This window comes from Drosophila rhopaloa, unplaced genomic scaffold, assembly GCF_018152115.1.
Source record: "Drosophila rhopaloa isolate 14029-0021.01 unplaced genomic scaffold, ASM1815211v1 contig_115, whole genome shotgun sequence".
Taxonomy (NCBI): Eukaryota; Metazoa; Arthropoda; class Insecta; order Diptera; family Drosophilidae; genus Drosophila; species Drosophila rhopaloa.
Genome location: NW_025334990.1, coordinates 10,666,546 through 10,686,983, shown reverse-complemented (window position 1 = coordinate 10,686,983; position 20,438 = coordinate 10,666,546). Strand labels below are relative to the sequence as shown.

The 20,438-nt window shown below is 35.4% G+C and overlaps 11 protein-coding genes across 11 annotated transcripts; 6 read left to right on the top strand and 5 right to left on the bottom strand.

Annotated features, from left to right (window-relative positions):
* Nucleotides 1-935: 935 nt before the first annotated feature.
* On the bottom strand, nucleotides 936-1,443 carry LOC108041637. The gene is made up of 2 exons (XM_017119611.1): nucleotides 1,221-1,443; nucleotides 936-1,157 (listed from the first exon to the last, which is right to left on the bottom strand). Exons 1-2 carry the CDS (start codon nucleotides 1,285-1,287, stop codon nucleotides 1,033-1,035), a joined length of 192 nt encoding a protein of 63 aa, XP_016975100.1. The 5' UTR covers nucleotides 1,288-1,443; the 3' UTR covers nucleotides 936-1,032.
* Nucleotides 1,444-2,396: 953 nt separating this feature from the next.
* On the bottom strand, nucleotides 2,397-2,903 carry LOC108041635 (bomanin Bicipital 1). Its single transcript, XM_017119610.1, has 2 exons — nucleotides 2,804-2,903; nucleotides 2,397-2,737 (listed from the first exon to the last, which is right to left on the bottom strand). The coding sequence occupies exons 1-2, from the start codon at nucleotides 2,898-2,900 to the stop codon at nucleotides 2,430-2,432; spliced, it is 405 nt and encodes a 134-aa protein (XP_016975099.1). The 5' UTR covers nucleotides 2,901-2,903; the 3' UTR covers nucleotides 2,397-2,429.
* A 1,314-nt stretch (nucleotides 2,904-4,217) lies between these two features.
* On the top strand, nucleotides 4,218-4,647 carry LOC108041634 (bomanin Short 2-like). Its single transcript, XM_017119609.1, has 2 exons — nucleotides 4,218-4,339; nucleotides 4,404-4,647. Exons 1-2 carry the CDS (start codon nucleotides 4,282-4,284, stop codon nucleotides 4,481-4,483), a joined length of 138 nt encoding a protein of 45 aa, XP_016975098.1. The 5' UTR covers nucleotides 4,218-4,281; the 3' UTR covers nucleotides 4,484-4,647.
* Nucleotides 4,648-4,940: 293 nt separating this feature from the next.
* Nucleotides 4,941-5,310, top strand: LOC108041641 (bomanin Short 2-like). The gene is made up of 2 exons (XM_017119616.2): nucleotides 4,941-5,073; nucleotides 5,135-5,310. The coding sequence occupies exons 1-2, from the start codon at nucleotides 5,016-5,018 to the stop codon at nucleotides 5,209-5,211; spliced, it is 135 nt and encodes a 44-aa protein (XP_016975105.1). The 5' UTR covers nucleotides 4,941-5,015; the 3' UTR covers nucleotides 5,212-5,310.
* A 283-nt stretch (nucleotides 5,311-5,593) lies between these two features.
* LOC108041639 lies at nucleotides 5,594-6,188 on the bottom strand. Its single transcript, XM_017119613.2, has 2 exons — nucleotides 6,058-6,188; nucleotides 5,594-6,000 (listed from the first exon to the last, which is right to left on the bottom strand). Exons 1-2 carry the CDS (start codon nucleotides 6,113-6,115, stop codon nucleotides 5,684-5,686), a joined length of 375 nt encoding a protein of 124 aa, XP_016975102.1. The 5' UTR covers nucleotides 6,116-6,188; the 3' UTR covers nucleotides 5,594-5,683.
* Nucleotides 6,189-7,703: 1,515 nt separating this feature from the next.
* Nucleotides 7,704-8,195, top strand: LOC108041642. The gene is made up of 2 exons (XM_017119617.2): nucleotides 7,704-7,953; nucleotides 8,020-8,195. The coding sequence occupies exons 1-2, from the start codon at nucleotides 7,704-7,706 to the stop codon at nucleotides 8,094-8,096; spliced, it is 327 nt and encodes a 108-aa protein (XP_016975106.2). The 3' UTR covers nucleotides 8,097-8,195.
* A 996-nt stretch (nucleotides 8,196-9,191) lies between these two features.
* Nucleotides 9,192-9,840, bottom strand: LOC108041638 (bomanin Bicipital 1-like). The gene is made up of 2 exons (XM_017119612.1): nucleotides 9,710-9,840; nucleotides 9,192-9,655 (listed from the first exon to the last, which is right to left on the bottom strand). The coding sequence occupies exons 1-2, from the start codon at nucleotides 9,765-9,767 to the stop codon at nucleotides 9,240-9,242; spliced, it is 474 nt and encodes a 157-aa protein (XP_016975101.1). The 5' UTR covers nucleotides 9,768-9,840; the 3' UTR covers nucleotides 9,192-9,239.
* Nucleotides 9,841-11,280: 1,440 nt separating this feature from the next.
* LOC108038366 (bomanin Short 2) lies at nucleotides 11,281-11,688 on the top strand. The gene is made up of 2 exons (XM_017115143.1): nucleotides 11,281-11,414; nucleotides 11,478-11,688. Exons 1-2 carry the CDS (start codon nucleotides 11,357-11,359, stop codon nucleotides 11,555-11,557), a joined length of 138 nt encoding a protein of 45 aa, XP_016970632.1. The 5' UTR covers nucleotides 11,281-11,356; the 3' UTR covers nucleotides 11,558-11,688.
* A 1,523-nt stretch (nucleotides 11,689-13,211) lies between these two features.
* LOC108041633 (bomanin Short 3) lies at nucleotides 13,212-13,552 on the top strand. The gene is made up of 2 exons (XM_017119608.2): nucleotides 13,212-13,278; nucleotides 13,346-13,552. Exons 1-2 carry the CDS (start codon nucleotides 13,227-13,229, stop codon nucleotides 13,420-13,422), a joined length of 129 nt encoding a protein of 42 aa, XP_016975097.1. The 5' UTR covers nucleotides 13,212-13,226; the 3' UTR covers nucleotides 13,423-13,552.
* Nucleotides 13,553-14,969: 1,417 nt separating this feature from the next.
* LOC108038369 (bomanin-836) lies at nucleotides 14,970-15,367 on the top strand. Its single transcript, XM_017115145.1, has 2 exons — nucleotides 14,970-15,092; nucleotides 15,153-15,367. Exons 1-2 carry the CDS (start codon nucleotides 15,029-15,031, stop codon nucleotides 15,329-15,331), a joined length of 243 nt encoding a protein of 80 aa, XP_016970634.1. The 5' UTR covers nucleotides 14,970-15,028; the 3' UTR covers nucleotides 15,332-15,367.
* Nucleotides 15,368-15,811: 444 nt separating this feature from the next.
* LOC108038368 (bomanin-068-like) lies at nucleotides 15,812-16,129 on the bottom strand. The gene is made up of 2 exons (XM_017115144.1): nucleotides 16,014-16,129; nucleotides 15,812-15,947 (listed from the first exon to the last, which is right to left on the bottom strand). The coding sequence occupies exons 1-2, from the start codon at nucleotides 16,063-16,065 to the stop codon at nucleotides 15,877-15,879; spliced, it is 123 nt and encodes a 40-aa protein (XP_016970633.1). The 5' UTR covers nucleotides 16,066-16,129; the 3' UTR covers nucleotides 15,812-15,876.
* Nucleotides 16,130-20,438: the final 4,309 nt, after the last annotated feature.

Below are 20,438 nucleotides of genomic sequence, written 5' to 3'. Positions count from 1 at the left end.
AACAAATTTACCAAGTGTTTGGATTCTTTTCATGCTTTACTTGACATTGTTTTTCACAATTTGCTCCCTAGCAAAAACTCAATTTCCGTTGAATGAAATCCAAGAGGTTTTTTGTATCATAAAAAAAAAACGTTTGCCGGTAACAACGGTTAGGGTAAATAAAAATCAAATTTAAAGCACTGAAAAACGCCGCCGAAAACCGTGACTTCGACCACGAAAAGGAGGTCGAAAAAAGGACAGGCAGGGATTGGTTTGGCCACCCCCTATACAAACACACACACAAACACACACACACAGAACTAAATGTCGCAATTTTACGAGTCAATATAAAGGTGCCTGGGGAGTCATTTACAGGCGCACAGCGGTTTGCCCTCGCTCGGTTTTCTTTGGCAATAAAACATCTCACAAAGGACACGGTTCACAGGACGCGGAAATGCCAGTTGCCGCAATGAAAACGAGGAAAACACGTGTACGGCGGCATGGTCCGGGTAAAGTCAAATATGATGGCAACTTTTATGCTTTCTTTTTTTGTGCTGAAATATTTCCACCAATGAGGCATAAAACAGAAGCCAGAACGGAAACTCGCCCAGGCCCAAGAATGATTTACGACACAGGCTTGAGTTTTACGACAAATTTACGAGAACATTGCAATTTGGCTATTATTAATTTAGTACACTGAAGTAACACACAGGTAGGCAGTCAGTGTTCGGAAAGGAATTGCTGGGGCTCCATTGTTTTAAATTTAAATGACTGTTTAAACTCTCCATTGTATACATTTCATTATTAATTAATTGAAAGAAACATGACTTTTTTTAAAAAGGCACAATTGGGTAATGAAATATTTAAACAAAGTTGGTAAAGAATATTTTGCAATGTCTTTTATAACAAATTTAGTATTATTAATTTTTGTGTTCATGTTAAATTAAACGGTTCACTTTTAATTTAAAGTTTTTTTTGTTATTTTATTAATAAATTAGTTTAAATATATATGGCAAGATTGAGGTAATTTATTCACTATTACACTTCGCAAATCTACCATCTACGAGTAAATTTGATTGATAAATGAGCCGTGTTTTTTGTGGCTCGAGCAGTGCAGCCATGGCAGTTTCCATGCACAATAATGTCGCCATTCCTAATTGTAATTTTGGGAATGGTTCCTGAAATAAAATGATCTGTTATTAAAAAGATCCAGAAACAGATTAATAATGTGTTGAACTTACGAGCATATCCAACATTTCCCAGGGCAAGAAGCGCCATTAGCGAGAACAATAACGAAATCCACTTCATTGCTGCGACAGTTGAGATGAAACACTGACTGAGATCGATTCATTTGAACACGTTTTATATAGCCTCATCACTTTAGCTTGGCCGTGAGTAATATAAGAAAAAAAGAAAATACCCTAGAATATTTTACAAACCTTGGGTTTTCCAAAGAACCCCCACTTTTGATAACCTACCCTACACAACTGAGAGTTCAGCTCTGATGCATTGCAGCTTTAAAGCTTAAGATCGCCAGCATCGCAATATAATTCATATATTTAGTTATACTTTTAATGAATGCGGCGTAAAAACCAATAATGACGTAAGGTTAAATACTGAGGGTATTCACGGCTTTGATTAAATAACAAGTTAAATCTTTTGAAAACAAATGCAGTTTATTTTTTTTAAACTGAAACTCGTAGTTTTTTTTAACCATACTTTGTACTTTACTTTTGAACTCTTTTAAAAAAAATATTGCAGTTCTACTGAATAAGATTTTTTACAAAATGTACAATTATTAATTAATGAATATCCCTTTTAAATGTTGGTTCAAGATTTAAACGTGTTTTTGCACTTCGATATGATATTGAAAATCTTTTATTTAGCCTGAGCAATTGATATACTAATGTAACTTTATTTTATTAACGAAATACTAACGAAATGTTTTAAAAAGTTTATATTTAAGTTAAGTTTGGTTTTAGGGAGCATCAATTTAAATAATTAATATATAAATAGTTTATTATTTAATGAAGGAATTTAAATATTCACCTTTAACCGATTGACTTCAAACACCATAATTGTTTGAATTCGTTTGCACTCTAATACCAAATTTGTAACAAATTTTATCGTAAATAAAATTTTTTTATTATGTTTTACCCTATTTTAAAGTTGTATTATATATAATTGTGGATAATTGTGTCCTTAAATAAAATAAATGCAAATTTCTCAACATCGTGTAAAGTTCGTTTAAGAGAATATACATAGTTTTTAAATTTATGGTTGATAAATGTATAATTTGCCATTAGAAATAAAATGGCAAATCGTGGAAATCAATAATTTAAGAGCACTTCAAATTCTTCTTCAAGAATTTGCTTTTTTAAGGAGTCGTAAGTAACAAAAAACAAATAAATGCAAAGTATTGTTTCTAAATTAAACAACTTTATTCATTTTCAGTCCCCGCCCCCGCTGATGCTGCAACCGACACAGTCCTTGTTGTGGAGGTAAGTGCCACCTGACACGCGACCACTGAAGCCCTCGGGATACTGGCTGCCCCCACCTCCTCCTCCTGGCAGAGATGGGCCAGCTCCTGGTCGGCGGACTAGGCCATCCACAGCTCCTGGATAGGCGTCGGGGGAATTGATGTAGACGGTTCCCTGTCCCGGTTTGCCCGCTTTGTAGGATTGGCCACCGACCACCACGGTTTCGGCCACCGGCGGACTGCAATCCCGGCAGGTTCCGCCGATAATCACATTTCCGGCTGTGGAGTAATGGAATAATAAGGAAATCGTGTCGCTCTAGAGGGTTGGGTTCATTTCATCCTTACCTGTCGCCTGGGAAACCAGGACGGTGGCAACTGCAAAGACCAGAATCAGACACTTCATTCTCGAACTGGGTACAAGACGAATCTGTTGGAGACACATGAAATCCGAAAGCTTTTAAGCATTCCCGTTTGCTTTGTTATAGAAACCAGATTATTGCAGCGAACGCACAATCGAAGGTGGGAAGAAGGGGATTCGCCCCAGAAACCAGTTCAATTCACAGATTATTCTGGGCAAGGGGTTTTCCACACAAGCTTTTTTTCTGATTTCAGTTAGCTAGAAATTAAGATCAAGTGTATATAGTACGTAATACAGAGGGTTTATCAAAAACCAGAAGCTTGTTTTGATTTCTTCTAAATCGTTCTTATATTTTGCGTTTTAAATTCGAACTTTTGTATGTTTATTTTTTTATCTATTGAGCTGTATGTATGATTCTTGCATTCCTATTATTTTTTGAATTTTAAAATATAGAGTTAATGAAATTAATATTCCTCTTAGCCCGACGTCATCAAGTCGAATTAATTGTTCTTTGTTTTGCGTTTTAAATTCTAGCTTTGATATGTTTTTTTTATTGTGCACTATATATGATTTTTAAAATATATTTTAAAATATAGAGTTAATATCAATAATATTCTTTTTGGACCGACGTCATCAGTTGCCCATTCAATGACCGACGTTATCATGTCGAATAAATTGTTGATTAATTTATTTGTTTTTATTTTATTCGCCATCAGGCTTGTTGCATTCGACCTCTGATCCTGCGAGCTGGCGATATGGGTTGTTTTCTATATTTATATTGCTTTTAATTCGTCTTAGTCTTGTTATATATATATACTAATATTTTGTAAAATATGATAAAAAAAATTTAATTTAATTTAATTTGCTTATAAATTTGAATTCTTATAATTAAGGGATGATGATTATTGATATAGTTGACGATGTATATAGGTTGGTAGGTTTACTTTTTAATTGTAGACATTTTTATACAGGACAAATAAAGTATTGACTAATTTTTATACACCTAGATATTCATAGATACTTTTACTTTTAAATCGTGAGCCGTGAGAATAGGACATATAAAGAATTGACTAACTTTTTATACTCCCTATATATTCATAGATACTTTTACTTTTAAATTGTAAACATTCTTTTACAGGACACGTAAAGTATTGACTAACTATTTATACACCTATATATTCATTGATAAGGGAATATGTTGATTAAAACTGAAATGGGATTTCGTTCACCCATTTGTACATAAAACCCATTGACTAGTGATTACATTTTTTGGGTTTTCCCAAACACACGGGAATTGTCTAGGGTTATCAGAGGCCTTCGACTGGTCACTTAACTTGATTCCATCCACGATCCGACTCTCAGCTATAAAAGATCTGGTCCCGCCAGTCAAGAGCATCAGTTGAAGCCAATCAATTGTGCAGAGCATTAAGCATATAAAACCGGAAAACACCAATCCACAATCAATATGAAATTCTTCTCAGTCGTCACCGTCTTCGTACTTGGTCTGCTGGCTCTGGCCAACGGTGAGTAAAACTTAAACACGTGCCCTAGTAGATCACTTAATTAATTAATTAATTATTTTTACAGCTGTTCCTCTGTCACCCGATCCCGGAAATGTGATCATCAACGGCGACTGCAAATACTGCAATGTCCATGGTGGCAAGTAGGAAATTTCTTCAAGGACTATCTATACAAGGACTCAACTAAACTAAAGCTCAACACACAATATTTATGCTACCCATTTAAAATGTCACATAGAATTTAAAACAATGCCAAACATACAATTACAATAAAAAAGAGGGCATTACTCCCTCTTTAAATAACACAAAAATGTAAAGAGATTTTCTTATGGGGTTACCAAATTTTATTTCAGTGGCCGATTTTTCAAAATAGGTATATATCCTTATCAATAAACAACAAAAAATAACCAGCAATTTTTTGGCTGATAATACTCTCAAATAACGTTGCACAAATATTTTCTTGCCAGTCAACAATGTGTTTTTACATAAAATCCTGGTTCTACTGATAACATTTTTTTCAGGGGTTATCAGAGGCTTACAACTACCTATTGCACTCGGGTTTTTACAGTCAGATAGACTCTCGGCTATATAAGATCAGGTTCCGTGAGCCGAAAGAATCAGTTGATGGTAATAGATTGTCAAGTGCATTTAGCATCCCAAACCGGAATCCAGAATCACTATGAAATTCTTCTCAGTCGTCACCGTCTTTGTGCTCGGTTTGCTGGCTCTGGCCAATGGTTAGTAAAAATGTAAACTATTTCTTAACTTGTTTAAGTAATTTATTATTTTATTCCTCAGCTGTTCCGCTGTCCCCCGATCCAGGAAATGTGATCATCAACGGCGACTGCAAATACTGCAATGTGCGTGGTGATTAGAAAAAACACAAGTTAACTCAAAGTGCAGACAATGTAACATAGAATCTATAAACAATGCCAAATATTCAAATACAACACACCATTTCTCACTAACACAAACATTTCGAGAAAGATTTTTTTATTTTATTACTATTACATATTTATTATTTTAATTATTAATTGCTATTAATCTTGAGGAGGGCGTTATCGCTTCGGGGTTACCCAATGTAAGTTGAATGGCCGATCTCGCCAAAATGGTAAATTGAATTATCAATAAACAAAAATACGTTGCACTCAAATTTCCCGACAAACATTGTTATTTGGTATTAAGTCGGGCTCATCATACTCTTGCTTTATGTTGCAAAAATATTTGTTTGATCTTGCAAAAACAAACAAGTCTCTGTTTAGCTGTCAACAAAGTTTTTTATCCGGGGTATAGTTAGCTTTATAGATTTCACATTTGTCGAGGAATAATGGGTAATTAAACCCCTTATTAATATTTTAAAAAAACACCTCCTCTTCTGCCAGATCCATCTATAACGATGTCATAATCACCGCCCCGTTGGCGTTTGGATCGCCTGCCTATATGCTGAGATCCTCCAGCGGACTGATGGAGTGACCAGCCGTCCAGTTCATTGTCGTCCTCATCCGACGAAGGTCGTCTGTGGGTCGGAGTTGCTTTGGGCCTGGGTCTTGCAGTGGTCTTGCCACCATTTCCCCTGCCTCTTGAAGGTTTGTGGGTGGTAGTGGTGGTGGTGGTACGGTCATTCGAACAGTCCACACACTTTCCATTGATGGTGACCTTTCCGGCTGTGAGTGGAAAAGAGATTAATATAATGGGAAATGCCATTAAAGCTTTAAACTGACCTTGAGCGAAGGCCAAAGTGGCCAAGAACAATAGCGCCAATAGCGTCAGGCACTTCATTATGCGGCTCTCTAAGCTGCTCGATCACAGGCGCCTTCTTTTATACCCGTCCCGATTAGCTCCGATCTGTAATCTACATATAATATATACACATAATTATAAAAACGCTCAAGGCTACAATTAGGTATAGGTAAGGGCATGATGTTTTACTTTATTTTGAGACAAAGCTGAACTATTGACTGTTACCGGAATAGAAAATGGAATGAAACTGATGCTGTTTTAACATATAGATTTATAATTTACATTCTAGGAACTGACGACAACATTTCCCGCTTTGTAAGGTGTTAAAGGTGAAAGACCCGACCATTATTGTTAATAGAATTAAAAGTATCTTAATTTATTTTTGGATTTTTTCGTCTTTTATTTTCAATAAATAATAAGTTCGGCGTTAAAAAATACAGGCTGTGATTCCAATCACCAATACTCATATCCTTTTCCACTTATCGTATTTTAACCCACATTAATATTTTTCTGTTATAATTTCTTAAGACATAAAAAGTTGTTTATAAAAATATTTTTCTTAGTTGTGAGAAAAATTTGGTATTTTTCAAAACTAATTAGTCCGGGTTTGTCTGAGGCTTACAACTACTTATTGCACTTGGGTTTTTATAGTCAGATAGACTCTCGGCTATATAATATCAGGTTCCGTGAGCCGAGGGAATTAGTTGATGGTAGATTGTCAAGTGCATTTAGCATCCCAAACCGATCCAGAATCAATATGAATCTATAAACAATGCAAATATTCAAATACAACACACCATTTTTCACTAAAACAAACATTTCGAGAAAGATTTTTTTTATTTTATTATTATTATTAAGTTTTTTAATTATTAATTCCTATTAATATTGATAAGGTTCGATTAGCTCCGATTTGTAATCTACATATAATATACACTCATGGACAAAATAATAGGTGTGTTTTTTTCTTTTTTTTCTTTTTTAACTTTCTATTTCTAATTCATATCTTCTCTAATAACAAATCAAATTTTTTTTCAATACTTCTATTGTCTTAAAAAATACTTCTATTGTCTTTGACGGAATAATGGACAGATTTTGTACACACAAATTTCTATTGGAGACTGTGATATTTAAAAAACAGAAAGTTGAACAAGGAAAAAAAAACACACCTATTATTTTGTCCATGAGTGTTTATACATGTTATTGGCACTGCTTAAGGCTACAATTAAGGATAGGTAAGGGCATGATGTTTTACTTTATTTTGAGACAAAACTAAACTATTGACTGTTACCGGATTAGAAAATGGAATGAAACTGATGCGGTTTTAACATATAGATTACTTATTTATAATCTACATTCTAGGAACTGACGAAAACATTTCCACAAAACAAGACCCGAGAATTATTGTTAATAGAATTAAAAGTATCTTAATTTATTTTTTGATTTTTTCGTCTTTTATTTTAAATAAATAATAAGTTCGGCGTTAAAAAATACAGGCACTGATTCCAATCACCAATACTCATATCTTTTTCCACTTATTGTTTTTTAACCCACACTATCATTTTTCTGTTATAATTTCTTTAGACATAAAAAGTTGTTTTTAAAAATATTGTTCTTAGTTATGAGAAAAATGGTATTTTCAAAACTAATTAGTCCGGGGTTATCTGAGGTTTACAACTACTTATTGCACTTGGGTTTTTATAGTCAGATAAACTCTCGGCTATATAAGATCAGGTTCCGTGAGCCGAGAGAATCAGTTGATGGTAATAGATTGTCAAGTGCATTTAGCATCACAAACCGGAAAAACCAATACAGAATCACTATGAAATTCTTCTCAGTCGTCACCGTCTTTGTGCTGGGTCTGCTGGCTCTGGCCAATGGTTAGTAAAAACTATTAACTATTTCTGAACTTGTTTGTTTAAGTAATTTATTATTTCATTCCTCAGCTGTTCCGCTGTCCCCCGATCCAGGAAATGTGATCATCCTCACCCAGTGCAGAGGCTGCAATGTGCGTGGCAATTAGAAACGAGGACGGAAGCTAACTTCGGCAAGCCGAAGTTTTAATACCCTTGCAGACTTTAAGAAATTGCTAAAACTGAAAAAGTAGCGAAAGGAATAAGGTATACATAAATAAACTAGATTTGCATCGTTTGATGTCAAATGCTTTTATACTGCAAAAATGTCATATAAAAATAGAAAAAAAGGGATACTCTCGCAGCCTTTAACAATTGTTCCTACGGAAGCTATAAGATATAGACGTCCGATTTCACCATATTGTTCCTATGGGAGCTATAGGATATAGACATCCGATCGGGGCGGTTTTCAAACTTGATCTGCGTACACATGTTTTAGGACGACTGTGAAAGTTTCAGATCGCTAGCTTTTATTGAAACAGACGGACAGAGGGTCGGACGGACATACGGACGGACGGACGGACGGACGGACGGGCAGACGGACAGGGCTATATCGACTCCCCTATTGATCCTGATCAAGAATATATATACTTTATGGGGTCGGAAACGTCTCCTTCACTGCGTTACAAACTTCTGACCAAAATTATAATACCCTCTGCAAGGGTTTAAAAACAAAAGTAAACTCAAAGTGCAGACAATGTAACATATAATCTATAAACAATGCCAAATATTCAAATACAACACACCATTTCTCACTAACACCAACATTTCGAGAAAGATTTTTTTATTTTATTACTATTACATATTTATTATTTTAATTATTAATTGCTATTAATCTTGAGGAGGGCGTTATCGCTTCGGGGTTACCCAATGTAAGTTGAATGGCCGATCTCGCCAAAAAGGTAAATTGAATTATCAATAAACAAAAATACGTTGCACCCAAATTTCCCGATAGACATTGTTATTTGATGTTAAGTCGGGTATAGAGTATTACTCTTACTTGATGCTGAAAAAATATTTTCTTGATATTTACGTCGATCTTGCCAAAATAACCCGTGGTCTAGTGATTTCACATTTGTCGGAGGATGATGGGTAGTTACAGGCCCCAGACAGAAAATTTAAAAAAATATAAATAACTATTTGTATTGAGAAATCGAATTTGAATCAATTCCAAAAATACAAGAAAAAATAAAATAATAATAAAATAATTTTCATATTTTTTAAATGATTTATTGTAATTAATTTCGGTGGCATTAACCACGAATATTACATCCGACGCAGTCGCTGTTACGGACCAAGGTTCCTCCGGGATAGGGTCGGGAATCGATGGTGGTAACGCCACCTCCTGACCAGCCTCCTCCTCCACTTCCTCCTCCTCCCCTTCCGCCAGATCCACCCAGATCGATGTACTGACCACCGCCCCATTGGCGCTTGGATCGCCTGGCTATATGCTGAGATCCTCCAGCGGACTGATGAAGTGACCAGCCGTCCAGTTCATTGTCGTCCTCATCCGACGAAGGTCGTCTGTGGGTCGGAGTTGATTTGGGCCTGGGTCTTGCAGTGGTCTTGCCACCATTTCCCCTGCCTCTTAAAGGTTTGTGGGTGGTGGTGGTGGTGGTATGGTCATTCGAACAGTCCACACACTTTCCGTTGATGGTGACCTTTCCGGCTGTGGGTGGAACGAAGATTATACTGGGAAATGCCACTAAAGTTCTAAACTGACCTTGAACGAAGGCCAAAGTGGCCAAGAACAAAAGCGCCAATAGCGTCAGGCACTTCATTATGCGGCTCTCTAAACCGCTCGATCACAGGCACCTTCTTTTATACCCGACCCGATTAGCTCTGATCTGTAATCTACATATAATGTATATACATAAATATAAAACCGCTCAAGGCTGCAATTAAGTATAGGTAAGGGCATGATGTTTTACTTTATTTTGAGACAAAGCTGAACTATTGACTGTTACCGGAATAGAAAATGGAATGAAACTGATGCTGTTTTAACATATAGATTACTTATTTATAATCTACATTCTAGGGACTGACGAAAACATTTTCCCGTAATGTGTAAAGTGTTGAAGATAAAAGACCCGACAATTATTGTTAATAGAATTAAATGTATCTTAAAAAAAATCCATGCTGTGATTCCCAATCTCCAATACTCATATCCTTTTCCACTATTTTTTTTAACCACCTTAAATATTTTTCTTTTTTAATTAATAATAATTAAATAATGTCTAAAACATAAAATGTGGTATATACAAATATTTTTCTTAGTTATGGGAACAATGGTCTTTCTAAAACTAATTGCAGAACCTTCTCAAAGAATTAGCAATGTATTATAATATATAATGTATATAATCATTAATCATAACTTACTGAGAAGCTATGAATATCAAGATAGTTGAATTTGATTAACAGCAAACTTCAATTAAATTTAAACTAATATTTCACATCAAGTGTATCACAAAAAAAATAAAACTTAATTATTTTGGAAGTTTTTTTTGTAAAAAAAAAATGTTCATAAGACTAATTGACTTTTTTTCACTGTATTAATTTATTGCAATAATATTTTAAGTGTATATGGTAACTGTTAATTTAGAATTTGCAACACGTGTTGAATTTGGAATTAAAATATAATTAACAGGTTTTAATTCGTCGATACACATTTTGTTCTACCAAAATGTATGCATATATTGATTGTTATGCCCCATTGTTTGCTTTTATTAGTGCAAGTTTTTTATGCAAATATAAGAGGCAAATAAAAACAATATTTATTTGTAAACAAAAATATAAAATATATGGGGTTTTAGAAAAAGTTTGAAATAAATATTATATTGAACTATAAGTATTTAAACATTAGGTAGACATCTAAAAAATTTTAACTTGAATTTTAACTCAAAATGGTAGATAAATAAGAACCATATTTATTTGTAAACAAAAATCTAAAACATATGGGGTTTTAGGAAAAGTTTGAGATACATATCACTTTGAACTAGAAGTATTTTGATATTGTGTAGACTTTATGTAAACTTTTTCACTTGAATTTGAGCTTTACCTGGTGGCTTAGAGAAAACTTTTACTTGCTTGAACGTAAACACTGGACTGGAATTTCCAGATTTCAATACGCAAAAGCAAAAAGCTATTGAACGGTCTATAGCGGAGAAGGCTTAACTTTCTGTGTTTTCCCAAACGCTCGGGGTTATCAGAAACCTCCGTCGACTGACTGCCTATTGCACTTGACTCGTTCTACGATCCGACTCTCAGCTATATAAGATCAGGTCCCACCAGCCGAGAGCATCAGTTCAAGCCAATCAATTGTCCAGCGCATTTAGCATCCAAAAACCGGAACCACAAATCCAAAATCAATATGAAATTCTTCTCAGTCGTCACCGTCTTCGTGTTGGGTCTGCTGGCTCTTGCCAATGGTGAGTAAATCCTTCTTATTTGCCACTCTATATTATTTAACTAATACATTATTTTTCCCTCAGCTGTTCCCCTGTCACCCGATCCAGGAAATGTGGTCATCAACGGGGACTGCAAATACTGCAACGTTCACGGCGGCAAGTAGGAATGTTCTTGCCTGAGGATCGACACAAGGCCATAACTTACCTCACACCCAAGACACTATATTTATGTTACCGCTTTGTACTAAAATGAGACTTAGAATTTAGACACAAAAAATAAAAATGAAAAAACCTACCTATTTTGTTTATATTTTATTAAGCGGATTCGCCAACTCAAGATTAAAACTTCTAGGTTTTTTGATAAATTCAAAAACTTTGAATTCTTAGGACAAGCAGTATGACTTCAGTGACTTCTTCAGCACTGTTTTTATTGTCTTTACTCAGGAATTTTGCTTTTTATTTTGCTTTCCTATATATCAGCGATTTAAAAATTAAAATTGTATTTTGTATTGAAATGTATTTTCAAAAAAAAAAAAAGAGTACAACATAAAAGTTAAGAAATATAATCAATTGATTTGATTGTTTTATTAGAACACAATTTATAACTTATTATTTTTAATATTATTAGAATAGTCAAAGTTATTTAGGGATTTTTAAATTTGTTAAATTGTATTTACTGTATTTTTTCTAAATTGTTTTTGTTTAGTTTAATTTTAATATATTGCGCATCTGAACCGTTGAATCCAGCGTAGGAGCAGATGAGAGATTACATAAAAAGTGACAGACAAGCTGATAAAGAATAATTATATTACAACTTCGACAAATCTGTTTCCTTGTTTTTCTTTCCTTTTTGATACTCTACATTGACAAATAAAATTTAATTTTTAATATTTTTTATTTACAAATATTAGTGGTAGCAATTATCAACAAAACACCAAAATATTTTATAAGCAGATATATTAAATTCAAAAAGTTTCTGCTTAACAATTTAGTTTAAGAAAAACTGAATTTATTCAAATTGATTCACAAACCACATTGTTGTTTTAAACCATTTTTTTTTATTAAACAATTTTCAAGTCTTTTATAAAATTTTAATTATACAACTTTTTGAATATAAGAATATATATTTTTTTAAGGGCAAGCATTTTATTTCATAAGTAGATGACAAGAAATCAATAAGCCTTTTAGCCTTAGGGCGATCAAAAATAATATAATTTCCAAAATGAATTTACAATGATCATTATTAATGCAAGCTGTTGTTCTAAGCTTTTTAAACAACTATTATTTATACCTTAAAAGCATTTGTGGCAACCTCAGAGGGGCCAGACTTTTGTAACCAACTTGGTTAAACCTTTTGGCGCAATTCTTGCTAAAAACCTGGGTGTTAATTTAGACGTTTATTGATTCGACGGAATTGAACGTGTAGAACGGGTCGAAATACTTGGAAATACGTTGCAGGGGCGCAAGTCAGTCAAACGAAATCAGGTTTGCAATCTGCGAACCGCACGTGAACAGAATCTCGCTCTGGACCAGCTTGGATTTCCCTTTTCCAATCTCGCGCCCCGTGGCCATCAGTCTGCACTTGTTTACGCTCAATTTCATTGAGAACGTCGTACTACTGCACTCGGGGAATTTTACGTCTGGGAGAATCCCAATCTCTGCCAGAGTTTTCCCAGTGTCAATGTAAATCCAGCTTGATAAGGCAGATCGTTCTAGGTCTATTGAGCTCAGTTGTACGGCTATATAAACACTGGTGTATTCACTTTTCGGCATCAGTTCTCACTGGCAAATCCTCTCGAGTCAACCGCAAAAACAAACCACAAAATCAACAACATGAAGTTCCTGTCGCTTGCCTTTGTTTTGGGTCTGCTGGCTCTGGCCAATGGTGAGTAAACTAAACTATATATTTACTAAACAATATCTGTCATTTAATTCTTATTTCAATCCTTTAGTGTCCTCAGCCACTCCCCTGAATCCTGGCAATGTCATCATCAACGGCGACTGTCGCGTCTGCAATGTGAGGGCCTAAGAGCAGCTGAGATGGAGGAATCGAGACAAGCCAGTTGGAGTTCACACAGCCACATATATTTAAGTCACACAAAAATGTAATACAAATTCAAAGAAAAAAACACTTCAATTAAAAAAATATTCAAAGTAAACAAAATATATATTTTCATTGGGGAACATATGTGGAATTGACGAGGGAAACAACCTAGATAATAGCAACACCAAAAATAGAAAATATTTGACCTTTAGTCGATTACAAATACCCTTTTTAAAATGGGGGGTTACAAAAACCTTTTGCAAATTAAATTCAAGTTTTAAATTTGTAATTGATAAGGGAAAACAACAAACAAAAACAAAGTCAAAAATGGTTTGATTTCGAGACGATTAAAAATACCTTATTATTCTGGGGTGCTACCAAAATCTTTGACAAACTTGTTTCTAACCGAATTTTTAAAATTTTGCAAAGTTTCGGTTGGAAATTTTCTTGAAAAAGATTTCTGTAAGTCCCTGAAAATTTAATTTTTTTTGCAATATATTTTTGAATACCTTGTATTTAGTTTTTAGTGTATATTGCTGGCAATATCAGAATGTTAAATTTTTCCAATAAATAAAATGAAGATATCTTTTGATATAATACCAAATAAATAAAAATTTTAATACAAATTTATTTTTTTGTTACTTTTAAAAAATAACTTTAGAATTGTATTTGGATCGAAACCCTTTTTATACCCGTTACTCGTAGAGTAAAAGGGTATATTGTATTCGTGCAAAAGTATGTAACAGGTAGAAGGAAGCGTTTCCGACCCTATAAAGTATATATATTCTTGTTCAGGATCACTAGCCGAGTCGATCTAGCCATGTCCGTCTGTCCGTCTGTCCGTCCGTATGAACGCTGAGATCTCGGAAACTATAAAAGCTAGAAGATTGGCATTTTGCATGCAGATTCTAGGAGTTCCTACGCAGCGCAAGTTTATTTCAAAAGGGTGCCACGCCCCCTTTAACGCCCACAATCGCTAATATACGATTTTAAAAATTTAAATATTTCGGAAAAGTAAAAATGCAGTTTTATTGTGTTTATCAATACCTATCGAAATGTAGAAGAAATTTTCCAAATCGGACCATTCGTTAAAAAGTTATGCGTGATCAAAGTTTCTATCTCCATCTCCCTCGCACTCCCTTTACCTGAGTAACGGGTATCTGATAGTCGGGGCACCCGACTATAGCGTTCTCTCTTGTTTTTTTCTATACTCATAAATTCTTGGGTTTTTCCAAACGCTGGCGATTAAATGCGTTTGTTTACGTACACAAGCATGTAAATATAAATTGAATTGTTTAAAATAAAGTAATTTTGCTCCTTTTACACAGTGTGTATTAGATAATTTACATTTTTGATTGAGGTAATACTAATTAAATACATTTTAAAGAATTATACTTTACATTATGGTTTAATATATGACAATTTTTAAGCAAATGAGTCAAATAGGTCAAACAAATAAGACTGGCTCGATTAGTTCCTTTCCTTGGGATTTTACTGTAAAGCCCCGCTAAATTTGAACAATGCTATATACTGATCCCATATAAAGAGCAGAGCACTCGCGCATTCGCGTTCAGAATTATTCGTAGTCCCAATGTCAAACATGAAAATCGCCGGAGCTTTGATGCTGTTTTTTTGCCTGCTGGTTGCGGTTAATGGTAATTGTTATAGCTATTAATATTGTATATATTTGGAGATTACAAATTTTGTATTTGCAGCCACACCGGGCAAAGTGTATATTAATGGAAAGTGCATCGACTGCAATAAGCCCGATAACGATGATAACATTATAATGCCCCCTGATCATATGACCGGTGGTTCTATGTCGTACTCTCTCGCATCTGGAGCAATGACCTTTGGAATTTTATATCATTTATTTAATATGATGAATGTGTAATCAATCTCTAAATAAAACAATGTTTTTGAAGATTAAGTGGATTTGTTTCAATTATTAGCGTCTAATTTGTTTATGTTGGGAAAAAGTAAAATGATTTCATGATTTGAAAATGAAACTCTTTATTTAATTACATGAAATATATAATTTTTTAATTCCATGTTCGATATTTTTATACCCTTGCAGAGGGTATTATAATTTTGGTAAAAAGTGTGTATTGTTGTTGTTTTTTAGCTTAAAAAGCTGTGTATAATACACATTTAATGAGGGAAGTACTTTGTTTGGTTTTCAAAAGTAACATGCAGAATCTCTTTAATTTTTAATTTAAAAAATACCTCCTATTCTTTTAAAAAGAGATTTTTTAAACTATCCTTTTTTTGGGACTATTGGAGTAAGGCAACATTTTTTCACAGTATTTCAAATTTGCAGGAATTTCTGGTAAATCACATTCATACACCATTTCGTTAATAAAAGACATGTAAATACATTTAAGAGTTTCACTGACTTTATTTTATTTCATATTTTTCCGCAATTAAGCAAATAAGCTTTTAATCGCCTCGAACATTGCAAACTCTGCAGTCGCCGTTGATGATGACATTGCCGGGATTCAGGGGATTGGCTGGAAACAAAACAAAGGCTTCACTCAGTATTCAGTCCGCATTATACAGTATATCCTTTCACTTACCACTGGCCAGAGCCAGCAGACCCAAAAGAAAGGCAATCGAGAGCAGCTTCATATTTTGAGTGTTTTCGACGACTAATTTGCCAATCGGTTCGAACAGGTCTCTTTTATAGCCCCGCCAAGTCGGATTGATTAGCGAATTGCGCACTTTATCAATTAATTCATGGCATTTGGAATATACAAAAAAATGCGTCATAACTTGATTTTAACAGCCTCCTATCCCGTTCATTATAACTCTGAAGAGATCTTTGTCTGTGATTGGCGACTAAGTAAACAAATTTTAACGATTTCGAACCAATTTGATTGTTTTCTTGCCCTTAAAATTTGAAATCTAGGTTGTTAACACAAAATACAAATCAAAAATAAATTCCTACATTTTGGTTTTATTCTGAATTTTGTCCTAAAATCAATTTTTGTGAATTTTTACCTATTTGACTAAAGCATTTGCATAATGTAAAAATTTAAAATAAATTTGTAACCTAAAGTTTTGTTTTGGATTCATTACTGTATGTACAATGAAAAGGTTCTAGACAAAACAACTTGCAAAAATAAAAATGTAAGTTTAAAATACTGAACAAAATCATTTAAAACTTTAACTTTAGTTGGAAAATGTTGAAGTTTACAAGTTATATCGTTCTATTTGCACATCTCTAAGCGATAGTATTTTTCTTATTCTTATTCTTCCTTCCTTTTCCTCTTGCTTGTTAATGCTTCTTATCTCTTACTCAATAAAATACGTTTGTCGTGTGCGCACGTAAATTTGGCGTTCTTAATTATATTTGGTATCGGCTCGATTTCAGCATTAACATTGGTTATGGGCCCAGACTCGCGAAACTAAGATGAGTGCGTATCAAATAGAAAAGTTAAGTGATCAGAATTACGATGTGTGGAGTGTTCAGATGCGAAGTGTTCTGGTACACCAAGAACTTTGGAGCATCGTTAGTGGCAAGCTGAAGTTGACTAACGAGTCAACATCCGAGGAAGCTGTCAAATGGAACTTAATGGACGAAAAGGCATTGGCATGCATAATTCTTAATGTGAATGTGTCGCAGTTAAGTTATGTAAAAAATGCAACCTCAGCGCTAGCAGCATGGGCCAAGTTGCGCGAGGTGTATGTGTCAAGAGGACCACTTCGAAAAGTGCTGTTGTTTAAAAAACTGTTAAATTCGAAATACTCGGCAGATCAAAGCATGGTCCAATACTTGAACAATTTCGTGGAAATAATTGACAAATTGATCGAAGTGAACGTCGAAGTACCCGAGGAATTAAAAGTGATAATTCTAATGTCAAGTTTAAGTGCAGAGTATGAACATTTTGTTGTTGCTATGGAAACAAGAGATTCGCTACCGCTCTTTGAATCACTCAAGGTCAAACTTTTGGCAGAGGCCGAAAGAATGAACGAGAAAAATGAGAAGGACAGCAAGCAACACGCATATTATGCTGGATCGGGAAGCGAAAAACAAAACGCACATGCAAAAGAAAACGGTAAATTTAACGGAAAATGTTTCGTGTGTGGCAAACGTGGTCACAAAGCGACGCAGTGTAAAGAAAGAGGAAGAAAGGATAAAGGCAAATTTCAAAGCGAAGAGAGAAGCAATGAGAGATTATCGTTTTCGGTTTTTGCTGCTGTGAACCAGGAGAACATAACAAAACAGACTTGGTGCCTGGACAGTGGGGCAACTTCTCATATGTGCTGTGTGAAAAGTGCGTTTGTTTCGTTTGTCGAAGAAAAAGACAAAGTTATGTTAGCAGCAGACAAAATAATTGAATCGCCTGGCAAAGGAAACATCAAAATAAAAACCAGCGATTGTGAAATAACATTGCAAGACGTATTGTACGTGCCAGATTTACAAATGAATTTCTTTTCCGTAAGCAAAGCAATGCAGTATGGGCATTCCGTGTATTTTAAAGAAAATCGCGCGATAGTAACGGCAAAAGATGGAGTTGCTATATTAAGGGCGCAACTGCAAAACAATTTATTTTTGTTTAGTGACTTAAACGTGAACCGATTATTTTCAATGCAACAAAAGGCAGTCGTGTGGCATAATCGATATGGTCACCTAAATTTTCGAAGCCTTAAGGAACTGATTGTCAATCAACGTGTAAAAGGCATTGACGTAAATAACATTCCGGTTGAAATAAATTGCAACACCTGCAACAAATCCAAGATTTGTGTTTTGCCATTCCCTAAAAAGAGTGATGCGCGAGCAAATAACATTTTGGAACTAGTTCATACGGACGTGTGCGGACCAATAAATGTGAAGTCGATAAGTGGCGCAAAGTACTTTATAACATTTATAGATGATTTTTCAAAGCGAGTGTTTGTTTACTTTATGCAAACCAAGGATCAGGCATTTGAAAAGTTCCAAATGTTCAAACAGTTAGTGGAAAATCAAACACAAAAGCGAATTAAAGCGATTCGCAGTGACAATGGCAGGGAGTATATAAATCACAAGTTCGACGAATATCTGCGGGAGTGTGGAATTAAAAGACAATTAACCGTGCCATACACCCCGCAACAAAACGGTGTGGCCGAAAGAGCGAATAGAACGCTCGTTGAAATGGCGCGCAGTATGATGCTGCACAAAAACATTGAGGAGCCATTGTGGGCAGAAGCTGTTGCAACGGCAAGCTACTTACGAAATAGATCTCCATCGCAGGCGCTTGACGGGATCACCCCTATGGAAAAGTGGAGCGGCAAAAAGCCTTCGGTCGCGCATCTACGGATTTTTGGTTCACCCGTATATGCTCTGGATAAGATGCATCACCACAAGTTTCGGGCTAAGGGCAAGGAGTACACGTTCGTCGGCTACTCGCTCACCGCCAAGGCATATCGACTATTCGACAAAGAGGCTCGACAAATCGTTGAAAAACGAGACGTCAAATTTGTTGAAGGCGAAGTAGTATCGGTTAATCATCAGGCAAGCACTAACGATTTTACTTCATTTATCACAGAGTTTCCACAAAAAGCTGATTGGGTTAGCGCAGGAAGCTATCAAGCCGCAACCGATTCAGAAGAAGTCGGTGCAGCAGAGGGCGAAGTTGGAGAAGAAGCAGCTTCAGAAGAAGTCGGTGCAGCAGAGGGCGAAATAGCACAAGCAGCTCCAGAAGAAGTCAACTCGGAGAACTCAGTTCCAGAGGGCGAGTATCCAGACTCTGATGACGACGAGTTCGAGAGTTTTAAAGAAGATAATGCCAGTCCACCAAGCAGCCCCGTTGATGGTGTACGTGCTCACCGTGGTCCAGGTAGGCCCAAAATTATACGCACTGGCCAGCGAGGTAGGCCAAGAAAAGAGTACAATATGGTCAACAATATTGTAAGCTATCATGACATTGAGACGCCCGACACAGTAAAACAGGCACTAACGGGCAAACATTCGTCTAAGTGGCAAAATTCTATGAAACGTGAATATGAGGCCCTTATCGAAAACAAGACTTGGTCTTTGGTAGACCTTCCTTCAGGTGCAAAAGCTATAGGATCCATGTGGGTTTTCCGAGTTAAGCGAGATGTTGAAGGAAATATCATAAGGTTTAAGAGCAGACTTGTAGCCAAGGGGTGCAGCCAGCAATATGGAATAAATTACTACGAAACCTTTTCACCCGTCATTCGATATGAGAATATAAGGCTTTTGTTGGCAGTAGCAGCAGAAAAGGAGCTGTATCTTCATCAAATGGATGTTTCAAATGCATATTTGAACAGTAAATTGAACGAAATAGTATATATGAAGCAGCCAGAGAATTTCGTCAGCGATCAACATCCAAACCGCGTGTTAAAGCTTAACAAAGCTATATATGGCCTCAAACAATCTGGCAGGGCCTGGAATAGCACACTGGATGTCACTTTAAAAGGATTGGGTTTTGAGGCTACTAAAAGCGAGCCGTGTCTGTATAAGAAAATAAGTCAGAATTCGTACAATTTGATAGCCATATACGTCGATGACATTATAATAGCTTGTTCAAAAAGGAGTGATCTGGATGATATCAAAAAGAAGTTGCACGATAGTTTTGATATTCATGACAATGGTCCATTGCATCACTTTCTTGGAATGGAAATACAGCGACAGGGTGAGCGTGGTACAATTTCTGTGTGTCAGAAGCAGTACATTAAATGTCTACTTGAGAAGTACAACATGAATCAGTGTCGATCTGTTTCAACGCCGTTAAACCCTGGATTTCAAATTCGCTGCGATAGTGACAACTGTGCCGAAGTAGATACAACTGACTATCAGTCACTGATTGGATCTATAATGTACTTGGCTATTTCAACGCGTCCTGACATCATGCACTCTATAAGCAAGTTAGCACAGCGAAACTCCAACCCACATGTCGAGCATGAGTCTGGCGCAAAACACATTTTGCGATATCTGTCGAAGACTATCGACTTAAAGCTACACTATCGCAAGACTGGTCAACGATTGCATGCGTTTG